Here is a 27,641-nt window from a genome sequence, read left to right as displayed (position 1 = left end):
TCTAATGGTTGTTTTATCAATAGTGTATCTTTTGTTATCTGAATTATTTGTACCTTTCAGAAGCAACACTTTATGATTCCACTCATTATTTTCTGTCACAAGGCAATGCCTTAACATTTAATCCACCCACAAATGTAAATTTTATGGAAGACTACTCCCCAATGAAATTACTGAAGAATTCAGCTGAAAGAATGTCAGCAAATGTCCCCTTGTTTCACCCAGACTTCCCTTAGCTTATATCTTTTCACTGTATGTATTTAATATTAGCTTTTAGTCATTTTTATTAATCTGAAGAATATAGTATACTACAAATGAAAGGAAATTGGGGAAAAAATAAAATAAAATAAAAAAATCAAACCCTCAGAGAATCTCTAGCCACAATAGAATGTATTTGCTTTTCAAATACATTCAATTAGTTGTTAGCAACTGAAATGCATCTTAGCTGTTTATCATATTAAGCTTCAATGTCTTATATCAAGATTCCATTGCAAGGTCAAGAATATGAGAAGGCTGGTATAAAACTAACAAATTAACTCTAAACTTCACTTAATGAATAATAAACTTTGTCCTTCTTACTTCTTTATTTATGTACATATCTATAGCACATTGCGTATGTATTTGTACTTATAAGTAAGGCTGAAAAGACTTTTTTTTCTAATAGTTCCTCCTCCACAAGGGACCCCACAGAGATGGCACTTTAATAGACAAAAAGAAAGTAATCTGCAATATTATAAGGTCTTCTTTTTTTACTGTGAACTAAACTGCAGGAGACACAATCATTTGGAAGATACACTTCAGAACCTGGAACAATAATTTGATAGGCTTTGATTTCTCAATAGTAGTGGCTCTCAAATCATATCCTTTTGGGATTTATCTGATATTACTATACTTACGATAAATTTCCAGAACAACAGTAGCTTCTTGAGTTTGTCCTTTAGCATCTGTTGCTTGACATCGATATATACCAGCATCTTCTATATCTGCATTATAAATGATTAGGCGTGATCGAACACCTTCTTTCTGAACAACCACTCTTTGACTAGAAACAATTTTCTCTCCTTGCGGGTTGTACCAATCTATGTTGTCAGGCTCACCAATGGCTGCAAAATAAACAAACAGAAAAAAATGAATAACATCCAACATTATAAGTTCAAGGAGACATTAAGTACTGCATATGCACAATCTCTATGCAATATCATAGACTGCTAAACTGTGAGGAGTTCTGAGAAACTGCAGAAAGCTAAGAAAGGTAAAACCTCAGACAAAGGTATGATTGTTGATACAGGTTTATTAATAACGTCATAAATTCACGAGGAAAAAATAAACACAGAAACAAAATTTGAAAGGAAGTCTGGTCAGCAATCACTTTGTCTTATAATTGGTCATATATCATTCTCAATGTATGTTCAAAGATCAACGATATTAAGAATTAATTTCAGGCTGCAGAAAAAGGCAAATTCTTCTGACTTACTTTTGTCACTATGGAAAAGATTCTTTCAGGATACAACAGCTTAGCCTACTAGCTTATTAAATCATTAATTTAAACTAGTAAAAGTATTTTAACCAAATAAGAACTGTGGTAGATATAAATTATCTACACAAATATAGACAAATTTCAAACTAAGTAATATAGTTTGTTGGAATCTGAAATCAATAGTTTTTAGACTGCAAACATGTAATCAGTGAAGATCTATTTCTCACAGTTCTCAGAAGTCAATATAAATTTATAAAAAATATGCAAATTAAAGTTAATATTGTGAATTAATTAGTTCACTTTCAAATTATGCATAAGGTTGAAAATCTAAGGAGAAAAAAAAAATCTCAAAATAACATGAATACACACCTGTACACGTGAAGAATTTGGATTCACCCACACTGAGTTCGACTTTACTAAGAGAAATGGAAACCTGAAGAAGAGCTGAAAAATAAAAAGTATATTGTGAACACATTCTCATTCATATGTTTAGATTTTACATTTTGCATTTTCTTACTTTATACAACGTACTCTATAAACTGAATACCAAATTCAGCATTGTGTCTTCTGGAGTATATAGAATATACAGGCTCCAGAAAGCTGTCAGGGCTGCCAGCCAAGGTCAATCCCCATAAACTCTGGATGAGCAGACAGGTGTAGTAGGTGTGCACGAACCCTCGAGCTGTGACGTGGCAGGACCTCCCCTGCTCTGTGTTTGGATAATATTATGCATATCTTAAGGGGGTGTAGACGAAGTAGAGCCTATATATAAACAAACACCACGAAGCAATAAAGAAGCCATTTTTTCACTGTTCATGAAATTAGTGTCTGTGTGTAGTCTTTGGTCTTGACCTTGTAATTAATCATTTACTCAAAGCAGAGCATGAAGAACATATAGTCTTAGAATCTACAGACAGGTAGGTCATCCTCCACCTTGCAGTCAGTAACAAGTGGAGTACCACAGGGTTAAGTCTGAGATCTTTCTAAATTTAACATCTTTATCAATAATCTGGATGAGGTCATTAATCTAGAAAGACTGGAAGAATGCATCAGTAGGAACATCATGATATTCAGCAAAGATAAATGCTAAGTTTTGCAACTGATAGGATATATATAACCAAGTGGAAGTCATTCAAGCTAAGGACAGTCACTGATGACAAGCATGCACAGGCAGCAGCAGAAGCCAACTGGGTTTTATTCACAGGATCATGATTGAGGAGATAATGTAGATTAGTAGATGGAGGAGAGCAACAAACACCTCTTCTAGGTGCTCTTCAGGCCAAATGCAGAATACTACGTACAGTCTCCCCCAACCCTAACCCCAGTAATATGAGAATGATTTTAAACTTCACTGAGTGAAGTTAAGTGAGGGTTGACATAGTGGGTATAGCTGGGTACTCAATGAATGAGGAGAGGTTGGGGGTCTTGTTTAAACTGAAGAGGGAGCTACAGAGGAACTGAACAGTCAACTGCTCATGCCTGTGAGAAGTTATTAAAAAGACAGATGAAAGGCAACTGACAAATTGAAAGCATAAGCAAAAACTTTTTCACGGTGTGTTGGAGCAGGCTGCCTAGAAAGACTGCATTCTCAGTTATTGCAAGTTTCAAGAGGTTGCTGGATAAAGCCTTGCAGAATCTGGTCTTTGACTGTGCTATGTGCAGGCTGCTGAACTAGGTACCTCCTGAGCAATCTTCAAACCTGAATTATTTTATGATTCTATAACCCTGTGAATAACCTCCCCAAAACAGCCAGTATTATTGACAAAGAATTTTTTAATGCAAAATTACTACGCAGTTTTCAGCCTGCATATGCACAAACTAGGCCAGATTTGAATTTGTGTTTAACAGTTATGTCATGAGCAAAGACCAAAAAGGCAAACAAAACTGTGATATCTGATCTTCAACTATGTAAATGCAACAGATGAAGAAATAAGTAACATCCAGAATTTAAGAAACTGTTATAAGAGGTGAAAAACAAAGCTAGAAAATATTTTTCCTTCATCTATATGATACATGTTTGATACTGCAGGACAATCTTGGCAAAGAGACAAACAGTTTAAAATTATTAGCATAAGTGCAGTTATAAACACTGCGAAGACATGCTAGCTAAATCTGTGAAACAAAACGAAAATCATATTTTCCATACACAGTACATTAGTATTTACAAAATAAAAGACCATCTGCCCAATTTTTTTTCAGACACATCCTTTCACTAGCTCTTCTTCATGTAAATAGAAAAATATTGCTTTATGCAGATAAGAATGAAAAATATCGCCCAAGTGATTTATCTAGCAATCTGCACATATTAGGTAATCAGCTAAATAGAACAGTCCTCAGCTTAGAAGGTTCACTCATTAGTTTCTTTGAGTAAGACATGCAATTAAAAATAAATATTGCACAGAGGCAACATATCCCAAAAGTTTTACATTGCTTTCAAATGTACTTCAATAATTACATAGGTGCATTAGGTTATTATAAGCTCTGATGAAGACGGTATGCAGTGTGCATACTATTCACGCTAATGCTGCATGCTCACAGATAATGAATAAGTATAAAAAGGAGTACTTTGTACCAGACTGGTTTGAACATCTTTGAATACACAAATGAATCCTTATTTTATCAGGTCACTGAAGCTGTTCCAAGAATTCAAGTCAGTAGAGGCTGTGTCTAGCTATGTTAAAACAAACTGAGAAATGAATAGTAGCTTCTGGCTAGATCTGACAAAGTGCTGTCTCTTCCCATGTTTCCAAGGATATTACCAAAATAGCAAAAGGTAATGTATATATATATACCACACACACACACACACACACATAAGGCAATGAGTTAGTTGAAGATCACTTGATCTTTTTGCGTGCAACACTGTGGAGTGTAATGCTCCTGTAGTAGTATCTCCTGTTCTGGGAAAAAGTGAAGTTGATGAGGGCTTCATTTAAGTCTTCAGTACACATGCAATTTTACATCAAAATAAAGCAGTTAGCTGCAGGTGATATAAGCAATCCTTTCCACTCTGTTCATAGTCATTACAAAAGAATTATTATCTATGCTAAGAGGATTCTGTCAAATTATTTCTTAATGGGTTTAAAAATTACTCAAGGAGATAAGTAAGAACAGTAACAAGGGGTCCATTTGTTCTGTTAAATATGAAGACAGTTGACTCTATTCATAAGATTTAATGTTTAGTAGACTATTTTATTTCAGAGCCATTTACACTAGAATACCACACATTTCAGAACTACCAACACACAACTTTCATAGCTCTGTCTACACAGATGAATTCTGAATTTAAAGAAGCGAGCTGTCATCAGTATAAGCTTTGATAAAGTTTCATTTCTATAGACACATGGCAATATATTGAAATACATTTACTCAAAGCATATATGTAAATTATGCCATATCAAAAAGGAAAAATAGATAGTATTTGGATAAAATTTGGAAATTGTTGTTTAGAGCTGTTCTCCAATCAGTTTCCAGGATGCCTTCAGAATTCCACTTCTTAAAAAAACAAAAAACAAAAAAAACAAAACAAAACAACAAAAAAAACAAACACCAGTAATGAAAACAAAACGAACAACAAAAAAAATCACTTCCAAAATCCCAAAAAGCTTTCAAGTCAGTCAGTTCTATTTAAAAGTACAACACAATACAGATAAAAACCACCAATCAAAACCAACCAACTAACAACAAAGGAACTACACATTCTACCTGCCCACTTTCCTCAGTGTAAACTTATTACAACATAATTAGCAGTTTTACGCTACATCAACAGATTTGAATGCTTTTTCAAATCTGTTTTGAGGAACAAGGCAGCACTCTACTGTGGAGGGGTCATTCTAAACCTGATGGGTTGCTGATGTACTGGAAGACAGAGGCAATAAAAAGGAAAGGACATATGAATGAAAACAGAACATACAGTAATGGCAAAGTGACAGAGAGTACTGTGGGGGGGGGGACCAAGGGCAAGAAGGGTGAAAATGTAATCCCAGTTGCCTACTGAAATTTAATTTCAACATTTTATCATTTTGAGATACTACTGGATTTTTTTTTTCCCAATTTTTATTTAGCATTTAAACTATTTTTTTTTTTTTCTGTTCAGACACTATTCTAACATCTTACAAGTACTATAACACTGTATTCTCAAATTTTACTATTATTGCTGTTTTTATTTTATGATTTAAGACACACTAACTGGTCTAATGATAGCCTGTCTTTTATTCAATGGTCCTGAAGGCTTCTGGGAAGAGGTGTAAATTTTAGCGGAAATACCTGGAACTTAAACTGTCTACAATCTCAATAAACAAAAAAATTAAACTCTGCAGACTATAGCTAGTTTTCTGCTTCGTGGTGGATGGGCTACTACTAAATTGTTAAGCACTGTTGCTTTACAGTATGACAGTACTGAGAAAATGTTAGTTAAGTTTTACCTGCCTAACATCAAGTTCCACAGTCAGGCACTTAAGACTACCTGAACTTTTCATTGCATTATGTTATCATTTATTGGTATGTATCCATAGTAAAGGGAATCCTGATACAAAGTTCTAAGGTTTCATTTGAAGTATTGCTTTCCCTGATGAAAAGAGCTAGAAGTTACTTGAAGTTCAAACTGCTTTGAGGGGTGTAACAGAGGTTGTAGTGGTGAAACACATGATGCAAGACAACTAACATGATCCAGTGCTGGGCAACGAAGGCATAAATACTGAAGCTTGATAATCTTCTAATTGATAATCAAGTCAAGATATCCAATATTAAATAGATAATAGTATTTTAGACAAATGTTTTTTCATCACAAAGTCTTACCTTGGTTAAATGATGAAACGCTCTCTAAGCATGAAATTACATCTAAGCAACATCTATCCAAAAAGGATCTGGCAAGACATTGCTACAGAAGTGTGTTGGAGTTACTGCACCTTATCTGTGTAGAAGTAGAATTTGCCTCTATAGATGTTAACACCACTGCCCTCTGTAAAGATAATAGACTTCCATGCACAGAACCTCTGTAGTAGCGAATGTTCCCATTCCTATTTTAACAAATACACAAATATTTTTGTATATTTTAAGAACTTGTCTTGCAGCCTCAGAACCACAACCAGCCTATTGAGAGGACATACATTCTGAAGTGCAGCAAAGATAATCTATATAAAGAAATAATCCAATTACCTCAAATATAAGAGTTGTTCTTCATAAAACAGGGCCATGTACATGAACTATCACACTTAAATCTAGGATGCTCTAACTGAGCTATGAAATGTGATCTCAAAAGAAAAGATCATTTCCATATTTATTTTAAGTAATGGATAGTGAAGTCTGTCTTCCATATATACTGTGGTCTTTCAAAACTAACTCAACCAGAAGGGAAATAACAGCGAATGGCATGACACTGAATCCTTATGAGGGGAAAACACAAACCAGAAATTAAATACAGTATCAGAAAATTTTCTGGGAAACAGATGTCAGCAGACAGAACTGCACTGATTGAAACAAGTTTTGCTGCTGTTTAATGAAGATTCAATAGATACCACTAAAAGAACTTCACAGAAAGTGTGCTTACCTGTTAATACCAGGTAAAATCCGGCAAACATCTCTCTACGCTACATGAATTTTCTACTCGCTACATACTTTTAAGCCTATGATCCACATTTCCACTATGACAACATGGAGCTAAAATACTGTTCAAGAATTTCTGGTGCTGAACTCCCAAAGCCCATGCTAGATGTGTTTCAGAAGTGATATTTTAGACTAGCACTTGATCCTATGCGATGGAAGGTCTTCAGTGGGTTAACTCTTTAACTGTCACTTCAACCATTTGTGTTTCAACTCAGTTTCACTGAAGAACCCTGTCTGCCTGCTTTGTGATTATTCTACAACATCAGACAAAACATAATAATAAGGATGGATATCTGGGAAATACAGTTCTAAAGCACACTGGTGATTCACACACACAGAAATTCACACAGATAAACTCTATGATTCAAGAATTAGAACTACAATAATGAGAACTTCAGAGGTTTAAAATGATGAACTGGGATTTGTTAAACTATTTTTCATCAACATACATGAGTCACCTTCGCTAAACCATTTTATAACAAAATAGAGAAATGTATCCAATGTTTTGATACTTTGGTGAAAATGATCTGAAACTACAACACTACAACACATAAATATTAAGAATAGGCAAAGAACCAACCTTTTTTTTTTTTTTTTTTTTAAATCACCAGGTATAAGAAGGATTATTGAAAAGAAAATCCACCGAAAATCTAGTTATTTTACCTAGAAAGAATGACTGCAAATTAAGGTAGTATAAAAAATTACTGCTGTTCATACAGTTTAAGTATTCTCTTTGACTTAGGGAAAAATGTTACAACAGTCTCCTGAGCCCTATCTGAATTATAAAAACAGTCTCAGGCATAAATATTCTTTCTGTTTTGAAAAATTAGTAGTTCAAGGAAATGCTTATAAATAACTGACACTGTCAGAGATCATAAGAAATCACATCGCTTTTCAAGCTCTTTCTTTTAACCCTTAAGCTCTTTGATCTTTGAGTGTCATTGTATGGGTACTAGCAAGTTCCCATTTTTAATTATCTTGATTTAAAGAACTAATTTTCTCTCAAAGGATTGCTTTGAAGGCTTTCTAATTGAGAACCAACGGGGTGGCAATTAATATGAAAATAGCAAGACAAATTAATAAGCTAAACAACCTATCGCAGCAGACAAGCATAGGTTTAAACATTTCCATTATGGTTGCTGTAACTCTACTATTTAGTTATTTACTGGTCAAGTTATAACTAGTTTCAAGATTACAAATACTTCCTGTAAGCAAGCACAACTAAGCTCTGAATTTCAGACCGAATAACACAGAACAGGTCAGGTCAGATATCTAACTGCCTTGTACTACAGTTTTTAGAACAGTTGAGCTGGACAACCTGAAGAATCAGCACAAGATTTTACTAAGTTTTTGTTCATTTCTAGTGCTGCCAAATGATGTCCAAAGGTCTATCTGTAACATTCATTTTTAAGAGCCCCTGCAAGATCCATTCTCAATTATAGGACATTTGCTATCTTCTATGCCCTTAAGACTTTTGGCTTCTTGAAAAACTACTCAAAATAAATTATATTATTAATTTATACTTTTCCAAAAAATATTTTCTCTTGTACAGTTGGTGCCAGACTACTTCACTGAGCATCTTTTTCTTCTGCTCTTGTGAGTAGAACATCACTCATTGCAGGGGAGTCTGACTAGATGGCCCTCAGGTATCTCTTCTAAGAAATTTATGATCCTATGATCCTTTCCCAATTTTTACTGTTATTACAGAATTCTACTCTCAGTCTTTTCTCTAACTGAAAGATAATGCTCAACCAGATTACTGTAATTCATTACTGCTTCTCCAATGACATACCAGCAGATAGAATCACAGAGGAAGGGTAAAATGCACTTCTAGTTCCCAGGTATGCTTGACAACTGTGTATTTTAAAGAGGACATTTCCTAAATAGATTTCTTTTCTATATATTATGTTATGTTGGAATATGCAAGGAATAAACAAAATTTGTGTTTGTGTCAACAAACAAGAAACACATTTCATAATAATTAATTACAGAGTAAGAGGAATATAAATAAGGATCCTGTTACTACTTCTACTACCAAATCCCTGAACAAAATCCATGCTGATTACCAAATTGTTTTGTGTACTGTTACTGGTATCCTTTCTCAAATACCATTATGCATTGTTTTATTTAAAAAATAAATTAAAAAATCCAGTTCTAGATTTTATTTTTTTGGCTTATGGAAAAAACATTTTGTCTTCTGACTACCACCTCCAATCATATTAGTTAATCATATTTTAATTATTTTTTGTTTTTAATTACTACAAAAACCTATCAAGTACAATATTTTAAATAAACGAATATGCACACAAATGTTATCTATGACATTCTGTTCTATAAACTACAAAACAAAACTGGCTTCTTTTTTTTTTCCTAAGAGAAACATCTTATGAAACAAATAAATTAGTTCAAACACATTATTCATGTACATAGTTCCAAATACACCCCTCAGTAGGACTGTCCCTCTAGACTACTCTTTGTTTTTTTTCCAGTAGAAGAATACAAATACTAAAAAGCAGGACCACTGATTTCAGTGATGCTGAGAGTCTATGCTGGATTAAACCAATGATGAAACAAGTTTCAGGTTTCATGTTACATCTGCTTCCATAGGAAAAGAAACTGATGAATTTGATTCAAGTCCAAAAAAGTAAGCAAAATATAGCTTTAAAAAAAAAAAAAAGAAAGAAAGAAAGAAAAAAAAAAGGAAAGAAAAAAAAAAAAAAAAAAAGAGCAACTTAACCTTAGAACTTAATCTGAATAACATATGCTTTCACAGTCAATTCCATTTCTTCACCACATATCTCAGATGAATTATTTTTCTCCAGCAGAAATAATTCCTTAAGGAAAACTGGAATGAGAACTCTGTAATTTTCAAAACAAAGGAGGCAAAGGGCTTATTGATAGGAAAGACAAGAGAACTAAAGGGTCGTGTTTCTGACAAATCATAGGCTTTAGTTCATTCTTTTACCGAAGTTAATTACTTCACCCACCAATACTGAACTGTATACTTGTTGTGAAAATACATTTACCTTTGGAAGAAAAAAAAGGCTTAAATACCAAGCAGGAAAATACAGGAAAACATGTACAAGGACTGCTCCAAAAGTAATGAATCCTATTTAATTGCATTGGCCCACAATACCAGATGTTGGTAGTATGTCAGTGGAAATTGACCCTTCCCATTAATATTCTGTTACATTTTGTTGCTGTGTGACAGTTGGCAACAGAGGGGCACGTTTTCATGCAATTAACCAAAAGATATTTTTTAGAAAGACAAACATCCTGTTGCATTTTTCCAAGAAATTCATGCGAATAGCTGGATCCTTCAGGCCTTTAGCTTCTTCCAGGTTAGGCTGAAACTGGCTGTAAAACCGTATACCCACTAAAGGAAATGACAGGAAGAATACCTGCATAAGCTTCATTTTCTAGATGTGAGGTTTTATGCAGTTATCCAGTCACTGATGATGTAAATACATAATGGTAGCAAAGAAATTAAGAAATAACCGATCTGCTGATCCATTTAATAATCTAGATTTGACCTTGAATTACCAACGTGCCTGACTCCCTATGAAGAACTGTCTCTTCATGCATGGAATACAAATCTGAGTCTTGTTCTGCAAGCTCTTTTCTCTAAGGCTTATGGAAGCCATGTGAATGCATTCCCAGCCTCACAGCCCCTTGCCACCAGTGCAGCCCAGACAGCAGTTATATTTGCTTCTGGAAGCATAGGCTGAAGCTGTGCCAGGTGGTAGGGGCATCTGGCTGCTCTAAGCGTAAGCAGGGATGAGCTGGGTTTTGCAGGTGTCTCATGGCACAATGCCCAGCCTGGCTGAGCTTCAGCTCCCAGAGTGCCACAGTGGAAGGGGTAACAGCCCCAGGCCATCTCTATGGGCAGAGGCCTGATGAGAAAACAAAATCAAATGTAAGTGTAGTCAGGGTGGTGTTGGAAGGAAGCATCGACTTCATGCTACATTTCTAACTGTGAGGTCAACTCCAACTGCCAACATGGAGCTCCTCCTTACAGACAGAACAGAACTGAATGAAACCTAACCAAGTTGATAACAACCCTTATAGACCATTAAGAACAACTGCCGGACTAACCACATGTTAAAGGACAGTATTGAGGGCATTGTCCAAATACCTTTTGAACACTGACAGCCACAGGGCATCAACCACCCCTCTAGTAAGTCTGTTCCAGTGCCCGACCATACTCACATTAAGGAAATTTTCTCTAATGTCTAGTCTAAATCTCCCCTGGAGCACATTTATACCCTTCTATAACTATTTACTAGGGAGAAGAAAGAGGAACATCCCTCTGCACTTCTCATCAGGGAGTTGCAGAAAACAATGAATTCATCTCCTGGCATCTGCTTCAAGTCTTCTCAGCCTGTCCCTTTAGGACCTTCGCACTCCCTTTAGGAGTACTGAGCCTATCAGCCTTAGAGCCCAGAGAGAGCCCAGAGCAAAGTAACAACAACAAAAAAAAAAAAAAAAGCAGTACGAATCTGAAAGGTTTTTTTATACCACAATTTTGCCTTTTTTTTTTTTTTTTTTTTTTCTTTTTTTCTTTTTTTTCCCCAAGCTAGTTAGGAATACAGAACATTTAAATTTTATCAGAACTTACACAATACATATGTAATCCCTTTTGCCCGTAACAAAATTCTGAATGTTAGCAAGGGCGTTTGAGTTTGGACTGTTCACTTTTGAAGATGAAATCTCTACCTCAAAGCTACTGGACAACCTGTCGTGGAGTACCCTTAATCTCTTACCTGAGAATGTTTGCTTCTTGTAGATAATCAGACATACACTGGATACGAAATGGAACCTGTGTTTACACTTTTATATATCTTGACATGTTGCAGAGCCATTCTCACCCTCGGGCTGTAATTTGAAGTAGCATTCATAGTAATTATCTCTAGATACACGATTGTTTTGGTCAGATCTGAGGGCCCTTTGCAACTTCAGAATAAAGTACTACTTCCTTTTTTCCACTTCTAATGTTTTAGTTCATAAAAGGGGAAAAATACAACAAAGAAAGATTTTTCAAAATTCCTCACTGACACCCATCAATCACAGCACATCAGTAACTCTTTTTGAGTGAAAAATAGTGGTGAATCAGAAAGCTCTATAAGCCAATGAATTATTCCTTTGTGGAATGGAAATTGCAATAAATTTGTTGTATGCTTAAGCATTCAACCCTTCCACACTTCAGGAATTTGAAAGTCCATTTTGCATAGATGTAATTAATATATATTTTTTATATGTTTTATGTGTCTGTATTTTATGAAGTCAGCAGCCAGACACTTTACTGCTCTCTGATAAGCTCTCAAACCCATACTATATTTCAGAATGACAGCTCTTTCCTAGCAGTTCCACCAGGTGGGAGGGAGGGGGTGGAATGGATCACTGTTCCACACCACTAGCAAAATCAGTGAAACAAGCTCCAGGACTGAAGCACTTTATACCACAGAGCTCCGTATAATGCAACATAATTCGAGACACGTCCTAATGTGAAAAGTTAGAAAAAAATTCATATCAAACTTGAATTTTTGCTCACTTCCAGGTAATTTTTGTGCACCAGTTTAGACAATAAGATACACAAATCATTTAATCTTCCTTAATTTATGATCTGTCCAGATCACTATTACCCCCAAAACAATCTGTGGACCTATCAAGTTATTTTAGATATTCCATTACTAAAAGCACTGTGAGTGTCGTTGACATGGACAAATTTAAATGATCTATTTTAGATAATGTTAGAGGCAACTCATTTTATCCAAAAGTAGGTATCTTAAACATGTCATGTAACTCACAACTGACAAGTTCCTTACTTTTTTTTATTAGTTGTAAAAATATTCCAGCGTGAATAAGCTATCATCTATCAAGAAACCATATCTCAAAATACTTGATCCACATCTGATACTGATCTTAATATCTACTTAATATATATTTGACTTGATATATGTTGATACTTGTAGATAATTTGATACATATTTTTGTGTAGATAACTTAAAAGGTTCAAATTTACAAAAGTGCTGAACATCCAACCTTTGAGAATGTAATTATGACTCTATGCATTTTCAGGAAACACGTAAAATCCCTGGTTTCACTAGAAAATGAAGCTCTATATATGACTGAATATATTAGGAATGAAACAATAGTTCCTACAAGAACATACAGATCTATATTCATGTATGGCCATGCTTTTACTTTTCACTCACATTACTGATTGCCTGGCTTGATCCCTAAACATTAATACTCAAGCTATTTCTTATGCCCAAACCCTAGGGTTTTGCACATATTTTTGAGTAGGAACAAGCAATATTCTCTCAGTATAACTCTGCTACATACTTATTACACCTTTATTATAACTTATACCAAGTTCCAAAAATCTTGCCCACTGTACAGTTTACAAAAAACAGTAGTGTCCAGCAGCTTCAGCAATAGAAGCCAATGCTTGTAAAACTAAGAAATCTTATCACTCTATGAAAAATGGCTTGTGTTATATATTTGTTACGCATAAAACCAGAAACACTGTAGTTCTTTTCTAGTATAACACATAAAAATTAAATGCAGAGATTCAATGAAAAGAAGTTTTCTTAATTATGAAGAATTACCCAGGAATTTCTGCAGATTTTTAAATAAGTGTTTCATTTTAATGAATATTTTCGTTGTCTACTAAACTAACAGATTAATAAATAATCTCTGGTTTTACCTGACTTAATCCATTATGATTAACTATGAATTTCTTTTTACAGCTTGTTGCCTAAGGAAATCCTGGGAAGGCTAAATGACTAACTTCATTTTCACAGTTCAGGTACACTGTGGAATAATTGCTGACATTAATTAATTAAGAACACGTCCACACATATAATAGAAATATGCCCTTTATAAAAATGTTCTATTCAGGAATATTATGACTACCAGCAATGGTTGTGACTAGTACTTCAGCCCCACCACTGAATGAAATGGATTCAGAACTATTTTGCTCTTGGTTGCAGTCTCTAAAACACAAAGAATCTGATTTTAAAACCTATAAGGAACAGAAAACTGTGTCTGTATAAAACACAGAAACTTGAAATTGTCTGCCTAAGACATAGGACTTTGCTGACTCAAACAAGTAGAGAACAATACAGAATGGAGGCTAAATGACTTGATTCAGAAGCTGTAAGATTTATGGATCCTCACTCTGCAAAGGCAGAGTGATAGATTTTTTTTTTTTTTTTATCTTTGCTTTCTCTTCTGGACAGCATCTCTTATCTCCTATAGTTGAAAAACATCAGCAAAGAAAAAAATGTCAGTATCAACCACCAGAGACCATCACTGAAAAATCCCAAGTATTCTAGTCCCAACTAGATGACATGATGGTGAACACATACATTTACCTTTGTCATCTCACCACCTGTAGATCAGGACCCTAGACTCAAGACAGTGCTGGATCTAAGGAGTGATGAAACATCTTTCTGCCCCCTCTCTCCTCTTTTCTCTTGATCTTCTTTTACTTGTTCTTCCTTACTAGCTGTTGCCTGTATTTGTCTTGGAGTAGCGGATAAGGAAATAACACCTACACCATGTAGCCCTACTCATATTTGCCTCAGAGTAGTTAAAAAATTGTTGTTAGAAAGCTCTGTAAAATGTATTGTTCCTCTGAGACACTGTCTGATTCTGTTGCTGCAGCAACCCCAGTCGAGGAGGGACAGCCCTGTTTGGTGAGATTCCAAAGAATCACCTTCCTTGCAACCCACTGCGTGGGACGTGGCACTGTCCCTGAAAAGTTTTGTTGAAAAGCAAAAAGCTTATGAAATAAGGTGCAAGAACAACTCTTTCCTGCTGCTGTTTTCAGCACAAGAGTTACCATTTTAATAACTGGAGTGGAAGATTCATCTCCCAAGAGATTGTCTGCCAATCGTTACAATGAGTTTAAATTCTGTACTGACTAGGCTGCTGTAACACAACTTGTTAGAAGCATTAGCATATAAGCGATGCTCCTCTGAACATGAAGCATTTCTTTTCTAGTGTTCATCATCCCACATAATGCGATGGCAAAATCTCTGCAGTATTTCACATCAACTTTAGGATTCTAGTTCACACAAGAAACTGTTTGGTTTCTTTAGCATTAACATGACAACTTCAATATTGTTGTTTTATGAAAAGACTGTAGTTTATCCCTAACTACTGAATTACAAATAGATCTTGAAAACATTTATTTGTACTATGCATAATGAAAAAAAAAAAAAAAGGCCTACAAATATAAAGCGGTCTAAGCTAGCTTAGTCACATGTATCACATGAAGAAAAAAATATAGTCTACAATATCAAACAAACAGAATCACAGAATATCCTGAGATAGAAGAAAACCACAAGGGCCATCAAGTATAACTCTTAGACTTAAAGAGGAACCAAAAAAAAAAAAAAAAAAAGCACTATTTACTGGATAATAGTAAATCCAAGATACTATTGTGTCCATCCTACTATTAGCTACTGCAGAATGGTTTAGCAATACTGAAAATCTAATGAAGATTTAAGAAATCTTTTATTTAGATTTTAAGAAATCTAGCTAAGAGAGTTATGATAGCTTATTCAAGATCTATTGTCTAGAAGAACGCTAAATAAAATTTCTGAAGAGAAACCTACAGAAGAACTGTACTGAAAGTGTTTCTAGTTGTTTTAAGAAGCCAGTAAATTAATTTCCTGGTTCAGCAAGATTTCTTAAAATATCTTAGAAGAGCTACAAGTAACTTCCACACAGTACTTTATCTAGGAAGAACACTGCACGTTGCAAATCATAAGAAAGTTTGAATCCTTATCATTCTGACAGAAGTGTCCTTAAACAGGATATTTTCACTGACACAAGTAAACACAACTAGGTCATAACAAAGTAAATCAGCAGAGATCATACGGTCAGGGATATCAGTTTAGGATTCTGTCTTCAGCCGGAATGCAGCTCTTTCACATGTAAAGACAATAACAGCTATTCTACAAGAATTTGAAGACAATCTTTTGTTGGTAAAACTGAGATATCACACCCACCAGAGGTAAGCTAAAGCTATGGCTCTTTAGCTAATCAAGGACAGAATTTGGACTTCTTTTTCTCTGAGTGACCAACAGTCTCACACAGCAAAGCTCTTAATGTCATCAGACATTAAGATACCATACATTCCATTTTGTTGGATTAGTGTTTCATAATTTTTTTATTCATTGAGGAAATCAATCCAGCATCCAGGCCATGAGGTGTAGCACTGAGGAAATCTACTTCAGCAATCTCAGAAAAAATTATTTCCTATCAGTGGAGAAATATAGACAGTGGAAGCCAGCTCACCAGACTTTTTGTGTTCCTACAATGTTGACAAATTACTGAGAAATATGTATTTTCCCAGTAGGTGTCCTGTCTGTTTTGATATGTGTGTTTTATGCTTGAAACCTCTCACACAGCCTACCATCATAAAACCTTGAGAGTAAGATACAGGAGCCTGTCTCAATGCTGAACTCCCTGGGCACAGAAGTTAAATCTGTTCACTGCAACTTTAAAAATCCAATTCCAGAAAACTGGCTGCTAATAAATCTCAAGAGGCAACTGACTGTAATGACATGTCTCATTGTCAGATATTAATAATAAGAGAAAAAATATTTTCTCTCGCAAAAGTAGTTGAGAAAAACTGAAATGATGACAGATGCACAACACTAATTGCCTCGTGTTCCAAATGCAAGGGAGAAAAAAGCAAGAAAGGTATGTTTCAAGTCACAGTAGAAGTGTGCATGCAGTGAACATGTGACTACAACTTGGTGTCATTATTTTTTCATTTTTAAACTCTAAAATTCTAAAATGTTTGAATGATTCATTATAATTCCGTACAGAGGCATTGAACAGAATGTGGTACGAGCTTGCTTTTGGAACACTCTCCATTAAAACAAGATTGCCTTGTATAGAGAAAAGAGAGAGTGATACATTTGGCTAGTAGAAGGCTGTAATTTGCTGTTGACGCACTATTACTGTGGGACTGACTTTGCTAAAATCTTGACTGATCTTCCAGATGAAGCACAGATTCTTCCAGAAAACAGCAAATTAGAGAACTATTGTGCATGGTGCCTTCATTTCTTTCCAACTGTTTCTTTAACTGCTACTGCTTTGCCGCATGAACACAAAAAAACTGGTGAATCCTCCTGTATTACACTGATTCAATTTTGGAAGCAAAACTAGAATTTTAATATGCTTCAAATCCTTAACTGTGCTCTGAAATACTTGCTTCATAATCACAAGGTAAGGCTCCAGAAACTTTAGGAAAAGGTTGTGTATCAGATTAGCTTCACCTGTGCATTATAGCTTATCTTCAGAAGACTACAGCCTTATGTGACATTTGCATTCAAATCTGGAAGTGCAAATGAACAATTCTAGAACAACAACAAAATCTAAATGTTCAGTGTATTTGCTCATCTTTACCACGTTAATCTTTTTGATTTCATATTACCAGCTGTTCCATGCAATAACATTTATAATTATTATAAATTTAATTTAGATGATATTCATGCATTGAAAAAAACAAAATGTCAGATGTTAGACTTTGCTTGTTATTTAAATAATTTTTAATTTAATTTCCCAGAATAAAGCCTGCTACATACATTGTGCAATACTAAAGATTAAAAATGATTGATGAATGTCCCTGTAAGTTGTGCCTAGAGAAGCAAAAACTATATTAAGTAATACATCTAAGCATTGTTTATTAAGTTCTTCTGATTTAATAGACAAGTTATATTGACTGCTTTGCCATATGCTTACTATATACAAGCAGCTCTGTTAAATTTACTACACCTTGAGCTAGTAAATCATTTCCACCTCCTGACAGAAACAAGACAAAGGCTGCTTCTGGCAGCTTCTTAAATGAAAATCAATAAACAGACTCTGGATTATTAGCAATGATTCATTTGCAAAATCTCTGCAAAACATGTACCATTTATCTTGCCTTTGTCCTTAACATATCAGTGAATAGAGTAGAAATAGTAAAAACAGCTGAATTCTCAAGACAGGCGTTTGCAAATAATATCCCCAGATCATCGTTTCTTGAAAAAAAAAAAAAAAAAAAACAAAAAAAAAAACTTCTCAAACATTGTTAATTATGTCCTTCAAGACTACTGTAAACTAGTAATTATCTTTGATTTAGAATAGCATTGTGCTTCATACATTAATTATGTCATCATATCAGTGTCTAGTACTGGAAGATACTAGCATCCTCACTTGCTTAGACAGAGAATCATGGAATCATACAATTGCTCAAGTAGGAAAAGACCTTAAAGATCATCAGTTCCATACACAACCTAACCATACTACCCTAACTCTTAACAACCCTCTGCTAAATCATACCCCTGAGCACCGCATCCAAATGGTTTTTAAACACATCCAGGGATAGTGACTCAACCACCTCCCTGGGGATACCATTCCAGTGCTTAACAACCCTTTCTGTAAAGAAGATTTTCCGGATATCCAACCTAAACTTACCCTGGCACAACTTGAGGCCATTTCCCTCATCCTGTCACTAGTGAAAAGAGACCCACCCCACTCCCACTGTAAGCACCTTTCAGGTATTGGAAGAGATCAATAAGGTCTCCCCTCAGCCTTCTCTTCCCCAGACGTAACAGCCCCAGTTTCTTCAGTCCCTCGTCATAGGGCATATTCTCCAAGCCTTTCACAAGCCTTGTTGCCCATCTCTGGGCATGCTCCAGTACCTCCATGTTCTTTTTGTACTGAAGTTCCCAAAACTGAACACAGTACTTGAGATGAGGCTTCACCAACGCCGAGTACAGAGACAGGATGACTTCCCTAGTCCTGTTCACCACACCATTCCTGACACAAGCCAGGATGCCATTGGCCTTCTTGGCCACACTGCTGGCTCATATTTGGCTGACTGTCAATCAGTACACCAAAGTGCCTTTCCATCAGACAGCTTTCCAGTCACACCTCCCCAAGCCTGTAGGGCTGCCTGGGGTTGTTGTGACCAAAATGCAGGACCTGACACTTGGCTCTGTTGAAACTCATACAGTTTGCCTTGGCCCATCAATCTAGTCTATCCAGGTCCCTCAGTAGTGCCCTTCTCCCCTCAGGCAAACTAACACTCCCTCCCAACTTGGTGTTGTCTGCAAACTTACTGAAGGTGCACTCAATCCCCTCATCAAAATAGTTAATAAAGACATGGGAGATTTAAGGGAAAGAAAGTGAGAAATTATCTTGGGCCACTTGAGTTATCTGTCAAAAAATTCTGTATAGGTATGTGCGTAGAGTACGCATTCAGGCAACACCTCTTTATTCCTCCTCTGATGCCAGTTTTATTTCCAGCCCATATACACTTCCTTTTTGTGAGCAATAATGTTGGAAAAGCACAAGTAACAAATGATTATACACCAGTTTATCCTGTCTGACAGTTTTTCCCTACATTATCTGAATTGCAACAGATCACAGAACACTATGACAGGGTATGTTTTGCCTACAAAAGATACTCATGTCAAGAACTCATGCGTTACGTGTGTTTCTGGGTAGTTGGGAAAGTCACCTAAAATAATTCTCCATATATTATCCCCCAATCAATATAAAAATTCACACACACAAAACACCGATACATATAAATTTGATTTTCTGTTCAAGAAGAGAGCCAGTAAACTCCAAGAGCATGATAAACAAAACAATATCCCTTTTTCCTATACTTTATGTTACCTTCTGTTCACACAAAACAAACAAACAAACAAAACCACTAACTCATAGTATCTTTAAAATTTTCTTAGGTGCTACACAAAAGCAATTTCTGCTCTAGTTTTACAATGCTTGGAACAAGCTCTGACATGCTAGCAGAGACTTCTTATTAGAACAGTCTGATCAGTAAGCCAATTGGTTCATTATATCTAGTGTTATTTTAGTAATAAGCCTTGGAGTACTATAACTTTACCTTTTTGGTGTGCTGGCCAAATAAAGTGTTTGACTGAGTAAATCAATTTCTCTTTGCTAGAGAGACTGTGCTATTAATTTACTCTGAAGTGTGTTCTGCTGCTTCATAATCCCTGCTTGTCTCGCTCACCTATCCAATGCTTTCTAATACCACATACAATAGCACAGAACATTAAAAGGGACATCCTGAAGACCTTTCCTCAGCCATTCCACTTGTCTTACTGAATTAGCAATACCTGCATTGCAGTTGATAGCAAACAACTGTAATGCAATATTCACCTTTTAAATTGAGTAAAACACTTAAGAGATCTAAGACAACTGACTGAGCTAGCAAATAACTGCTAGCAAGATGTTTGCTATTTTTAATTGTGATGTCCAGCAAACATATCTTAGGATGAAATTAGGGTCTATCTTGTAAATTATTCATTACATTCTGTTAAGAAGACTTCCACAACTACTTTCCTCGTGTTACATTTAGGAATCTTTTTTACAAATGCCTGTACCACATATACAGAACTGCAAAATATTTCCCTCTTCTTAAACCAAAATACCTTTGTTTAATTTCACAGCTTTCAAAATTGGCACTGTAACTAGTACTCTTTAAGAACATGTCCCCTCTGACAGACTGTAAGTGTCTGGGGAGCTGAAGAAGTATTCATGATTTTAGATTAACTAAGTACAGAAGATGAATTAACCTAGTACTGTTTACATCACTCCTATGACACCTAATGAAAAATTAATCAGCTTTACGAACCAGTACTACTCTACTTTTTGCTGCACTACTTCAAAACAGCTAAGCTTACTGTAATCTTCCAAGAGACACAACTGGGCAGCAGAAGAAAAGAAAATGGAAAATCTTGTTAGTTGCTAATTTCATGAATTTATCAATCTTTACTTTACAGGACTATTACAGTTTTAGCATGGTTTTCAGGTCACTAGAATAACGGATGACTCTTACAATGCCATTCTAATTTTTTGTCATTATATAGAAAACAACCTGGAATAAATTACAAATATGCAAAAGCTAATTTTAGGGTTCTTTTTTTAAATAAATCTTAATGTTCTTATCGCATAGTCAGACACTTCATGTGCTAAGATGTACCAGTTTGGTATTACCTTTCAATCAATGGGACATGATACATACCAGTAAAAGTATCTCCAAAGAACCAATTCTATCAGAAAGTCATATTCAGTGATATCTCCTGCTTTTCACACTCATCAGTATTCTACAGCACAGAATCTGTGCAGAGCCTCTACTGAATCTGTCCAAATGAAGCAAAAATCTGATACCCATCTTGACAGTAGGAGCTCCAAAAAAGCTGTTTCATTCTATTTGCTAAAAGTGCGCACCAAGACAATCTGCAGACACTTATATGTGTGTATGAATATTTTAACAAGTGCATACATACATAAGGATATATAGACTGCTTTTATTTCAAAACTGAAAATTACTGTCGGTATTTAGCAGTACCCAGAATGGTACTCTATGTTGGCAAAAACATTTTGCTTTGTGAAAAAAAATAACAATCTTGATTTCAAAATAATTTCAGATACACACATGAAAATATCTTTTAAAAAGTTAGCAGCAATGAAGAGAAGTAGCGACTTAATCTACAGGCAAATTCTGGATTCACTAGAGTCATATTCATTGCTTTTATTTTGAAAGTGAGTAGAGCCATCATTAGGCATGCTCTCTAAAAGTAGATCCAGATGAATGCCTGTGGTGATGATATGTTAAAGGAATTTATTTCCATTTCCTATTTACTTCCATTTCTGAAAATGACAACAAAGCAAAATAAAACTATTGGATAGAGATATTCTCAGCTACAAAACATTGTTACTCAACATAGTCCCCAACATTAGCTATGCGTTTTTGCCAGCACTGAACAGCCTGCATGACACACTCATAAAAATCTATACCAGTGCAGGTGACCCACTGTTTCATAGATGCTGTAATGCCATCTCTGATAGGAAAATGTTGCCCACAGAATCAGACTTCCATTGGCTCAAACAGATGGAAGTCAGAAAGCACCCAATCTGGACTATACAGTGGGTATAGCAGGACAGTTAAGCCAGGACTGGCAACGGACTCTACAATCTTCAAAGTGATATGGAGCCTGGTGTTACCGTGTTGCAAGAGTTATGCCTCTCAGGCCTGACTCTGGAGGCTCGAGCCTTCAGGTTAGCCAGCATCATGATGTAGAAGTCAGAGCTGATGGTTTGCCTGAGTTCCAGGAAATTCAGGAGGATCTCCTTTCTACTATTCACAAAGATAAGGTACATCACTTTACCAACTGAGGGCTACATCTTGAACTTCTTCAAAGAGGAATTCATATAGTACTACATCATGAATTGCAGTTTTGACTTTGTCTTCTATTGGTGACACCATATTTCATCACCAGTAATGAAGAGATCCAGTAAACTGTCAGCTTCAGACTTCTTTCGCTTCAGTGACTTTGACAAATACTTAATGTTACTTCTGCTTCTATGTGAGCATTCATGGGATCCAAGTGACACAAACTTTGTAATACTGTAACAATTTCACCACTGTTTCCAATGCACTGAAGCTGATACACAGTTCTATATTCAGTTCCCCAATAGTAATCCACGAATTCACTGTGATGAGCTGATTGAGTCACACCATGAAATGAGGAGTGACATCTGTGCATGGCCATACAGAATGTGAATTTTCTTTTACATCTCTGTCACAACTGATGAAATGCACCACCCAATGCCTCACTGTGGACTCCAGTGTTTTAATTTCCACAAATGTTCAGCAAGCATTGATGAATGTCAGTGGGTGCAATGTTTTCCATATGGAGGAATTTAATTCCACCCATTTGCTTTGCACGCACTACTACATCAGACACCACTGGGTCAGACTGCCCCTCTGCTGCCATCTGTCACACAGCAACAACATGTAATGCAATACTGGTGGGAAGGTTCACCCTCTACTGCCATGCCACCAACATCCACCGTTGACACTGTGAGCCAACTTAACGAAACAGGAAGCATTACTTTTGGAGCAGCCTGTGTACTTTATAAATCTCAATTCTTACCTTCAATTTCTGAGTAACTGACTGTTACTGACTGCTTCCCAGAAGGAGAATATATTATTAGTTTGGAAGAATAAAAAAATAGAGGCCATAGCCTCTTCTTCTCGTACTATTGTTGGAATAAATATTTGTGGGTTTTTTTGTTGTTATTTCTTATTTAAAAAAAAAACAAACAAAAAAAAAAAACAAATAAACAGTCTCCACTGAGACTATTTTACCTATTATTTAATGACAGATATTCTGTGGATGATATAAATGCAAATAGTGCAAAAAGAAAAATTTCCTGGGACAGAAACCTGTACTACCTTTACTGAAGGGTGATTTATGCATTTCAGCCCAAAGATGATATGCATTATTCAGTTATAAAACTTAAAAGCAATTAACTCAAATGAAACAACATTATTCTTTAGCACTTAAACTCTCTCCTATCCACTGGTCTGGAATGGCTGCTCTGAAAACTTGATTTTATTATATTTGAAATAGCATTATTTTAAGCATTCTAGCAATATTTCCTTTTATTTCCTTTTAGGTGCATTTCCCTCTACAATAATTTTGCTTACCATCAACTCATTCTGCTTCTTTTATTCTGCCCCTCTACTTGGAATGCTGCATTACAATTTTTCACTTTGAAGCAACTTTTTTCCTCTCAACTGCATGCCCTTAATAGACAAAAATGGAAAAAGGTGATCTGAATTAAAGACCAATTTGACTGCTTTGGCCCAAGCTGTTGGCTATATTCCATTAATAAAACGCTGCTGCTGTGACTGATGCAGTTTCTTTCAGGTCTATTTCAGACAGGTTCTTACAACATGTATAACTGTAATTCACATAAAACTGATAAATACATCTCCTAAGGAATCAAACATAAGAGACAGTAACTGTCCCCAGTACCGGTGATATAACAGCAATGGACAACTATGACTATTATTCTGTATTTTCCCAGACTGAGCTACTGAGACAGGCATTGTTTCTGTCTATTAGACAGAGTCGCATGCATTCAAGAGAATCTTTATCCATTTCTGTGTTTTTTGCTAACTTCAGACACGCTGGCCACTACTGCTCATATTTCACAAGTAGTACAAGAGCTGTAGCCAAAACCGTACCAAGAACATTCTCACATTATTCACCATATAGCAAAGAAACAAGTCAAAAGAAAAACTCATTTTGTGAGTCTGGACTGAGAAAAGATGAGAGAACTGGAGTACAAAATGTGAGCAGAATTTCTATGACATTTAAGAATTCAAAGGGATTTTTCAACCATGGAAGTCATTGTTCCAGAGAAGTGAGAGAAAGCACAGCCATCACAAAGAGCAGACAATATTTAAGATTTCCCTTACATGCAGCCATATTGGAGGAGCTAGGGATCAATAACACAAAATTCATGCATCTATGAATTGTCAGATGATAATTTTCAATGCTTGATGTTTTAGTATTCACCACACTTGGCCATGGCATATTCAGCAGACCACATTATCCATTTCTTGCTATATCATAAATTCAATTCCTCTTACCATTTTTTTAAAATCCTGTGCACAGTTTTAGTATTCATTATTTACAGAAGCACCACTTTGATGAAATATAAATTGAAGTAAATTAAATGCAAGATGGACAATCTCAAAAGGTACCCTCTTTTGTGCTCTGTGTAAATATCCATGATAGGATAAATTATATCCATTTTAAACAGCTTTCACTTCATGGCTAAAATTTCACTAACATAGTATTTATAAGAGAACATAGCCTGCATATAAATCATTTTTTTTAAATAAACAGACCTCTACATGTATCAGACAGCAAATGCTATCTCATAGACAACGCTCCCTTTTTTTTTTGCCATTTTTAATTGAAATTATGATGAATTACGATAGCAAACAAAGAATAATAATCACATCTTTTCACTTTCAGTCTTCCATTTAAGTGAAAATTTTAGTGAACAACTCTGTCTGAAACCACAGCAGCTAACCTAGCAAACCAGTCTCACAATCACATCACATTCTGCTGGCTCTGTTCAGTCTGCTGGCTGCCTGACTCATTATTTAATCTATTCATTATTACTCACTTCTTGCATATGGAGAAAAGAAAAAATTCAGAGGCTCAATCCAGTATTGCTCAATTAGTTTACAGATTAAACACATGAAAGACTAAATCAGTGGCAAAAAGCTTATGTTGTTAAGCCTTACTGTGTTTTGTCTGCCACAGTTCAAACAGAACACAGATTTACATTCCCTGTGTTCACAATAAACAAATGGCAGCAAAAAGAGTCATGCATCATCCAATATTAAGAAATGAGAAGAGCAACAATTGTCTTATACTGCTTTGAACAAAGCATTTCAAGATGATATTCAGCTTCTCTTTTCAGAGTCACCGTGAAGGCAAGGCAAAAGCATGTTCAGGAGAAAAACCTGGTTATTTACATTGTACTATCTTTATGACACATTCCTATGACCGATGTAATATAGCTGTACTGTTTTCACAGAACAGCTTGGGTTGAAAGGACCTCGAGCCCACCCAGCCCCAACCCCTGCCATGGGCAGGGCTGCCTCCAGCAGCTCAGGCTGCCCAGGGCCCCATCCAACCTGGCCTTGAGCACCTCCAGGGATGGGGCACCACAGCTTCTATGGGCATCTGAGCCAGCTCACCACCCTGAGGAAATGATTTTCTCCTGTTATATGCACAATTTAACAACAGTTCATAATTAAATTATGTACACACGCACACACAAAAGCACCTATGTTCTTCACATATACCAATAAACAGCAGAGGGCAAGTTTATACACAGAAAGTATTGAAGTCTAAATGTTAAACTTGTTTAACCATGTCCTTATATGCACATTGTTGAAACCTCTAGTAAATAATCAGATGAATAATTATATATGTATAATAATCAAATGAAGAATGAGTTTTAGAACATGTTGAAATAATTTCCATTATCACATTTTAAAGGACATTTAAGAAGTGTAATATTATTACATTAATATTTCTAAACATCACAAATGAGAAATGCTATTTTAAAGTGTCTATTAAAGTTGGCAATTAGAAAAAAACATTTAAGCAGATGACTTACCACAAATGTCTTGGTGAGTCACATCTATTGTTACATTAAGCTACGTAATCACATTTATTGGAATTCTCCTTCTCTGCACCACAAAAAATAAGCTTTCCCAGAACATAAAGTGTAATAAGGTGACATCAGAAATTCAAATGTTTCCATGAAAAGTATATAGCATCTACTAATATTTTTCTCTTTGAGAACTTCTTTCTTAACATAAAAAACAAAGCACTAATGCAAACGTCTTTTTAAATAGATTATGGAATAACGTGTAGTATCGTCTCATTAAAATCTTACTTAATTTATAAACCTACACAGATTTTATATTTCCTTTCTTCTCTCTCTCTCTCTCTTTTTTTTCCCCCTCTCTCTTTTCATCTTTTGCAGATGCTACTTTTGTTCAGAACACACAGATTGTTAAATAGCAGTATTTTCTCAATAAAGTATTTTCACAGTAAGTGGCAGTAAGCACACAAAGATTTTTGTAGTTTTATTCTTTTGACAGCTTTCCCTTGGACTACATTTAGAAGAAGTTAATATATTGACTTGAAAAAACAAGAAAGGAAGAAGCAATTCACTTGAATATTTTGGTCTTCATGAACTACCCAAAAACATAATTATAGAAGAAAACAATACAAGTTGTCATCTTTTTCTTAAAGAAAAAATAAATAAATAAATAAAAACAAGGGTCCTCTTGGACTAATTAATTCAAATATTTCTTCCTTCTTTCATCTCCCAAATGGATCATTTCTCCCTCCAACTTAAATAAATAATAGTCCCATTCTTTCATATCCAGTGTCCTCAAAGCATAGAAATTGCATGAGATATTGTAATCCACAGCTGCACTGAAGCACAGCATGAGTATAGAAAAACAAGCAAGTTTCTCAAAAAGAAGCTAAAAAGATGGCTAGAGAATTTATATGCTTGCTCTAGCATGGAAACTACTAAACGGAACTATTCAAGTAGCAGCAAATTTGTACACCGCTCTTTCTTTTGTGAGACAGAATTAAAAAGATCAAATGTAGATTTAAAGGGAGGATTAAGACTATTTTTAAAAGTTGAAAATAGAAAGGACCATAAACTCTGCAAGGTTTAATGGAAGAACAGACTGAAGCAGTCAAAAAAAGAACTCAAAGAACAGCTTGGAAAAGACATAAATACTATTAATAAATTCTACACAAAAAACATTAGAAGTAGAAAGCTCACCAAATAGTGCGTTAGACAAATATGTCACAGGATAAAGAAAACACCCTGTGAAGCTACGGTAAGAGAGGAAGAAAAGATCTTTTGCTGTGGAAGAAGTTTACAGCAGAAGCTTTCTCTAATGGCAAACACACCAAAGGGTTTGTCTCTGATCAAAGCACAGATGGGAGTAACTGTGGAACAAAGCAGGAAGAGATGACCTAAAGGAGAGTACTCAACCAAACTGAGAAGGAATGCAGGATGAAACAACTGAGCCATTAACTGATAAACACCTTCCCTAAATCACAACCAAACCCCACAACTGAAGAAATGTGGCAAATGGGACACCTATCATTAA

At 35.4% G+C, this 27,641-nt stretch overlaps 1 protein-coding gene across 1 annotated transcript in view; it reads right to left on the bottom strand.

Moving 5' to 3' along the window:
• The window catches only part of NCAM2 (neural cell adhesion molecule 2), a 237,785-nt gene that overhangs the window by 125,416 nt on the left and 84,728 nt on the right, over positions 1-27,641 (bottom strand). The window contains 2 exon segments of the mRNA XM_072327161.1: positions 894-1,100; positions 1,844-1,918. Coding sequence (XP_072183262.1) covers positions 894-1,100; positions 1,844-1,918 — 282 coding nt within the window.

This window comes from Excalfactoria chinensis, chromosome 1 (genome assembly GCF_039878825.1).
Source record: "Excalfactoria chinensis isolate bCotChi1 chromosome 1, bCotChi1.hap2, whole genome shotgun sequence".
NCBI lineage: Eukaryota > Metazoa > Chordata > Aves > Galliformes > Phasianidae > Excalfactoria > Excalfactoria chinensis.
Note: the sequence above shows the minus strand (reverse complement) of the source record. Positions and strands in the feature narration are given on the sequence as shown.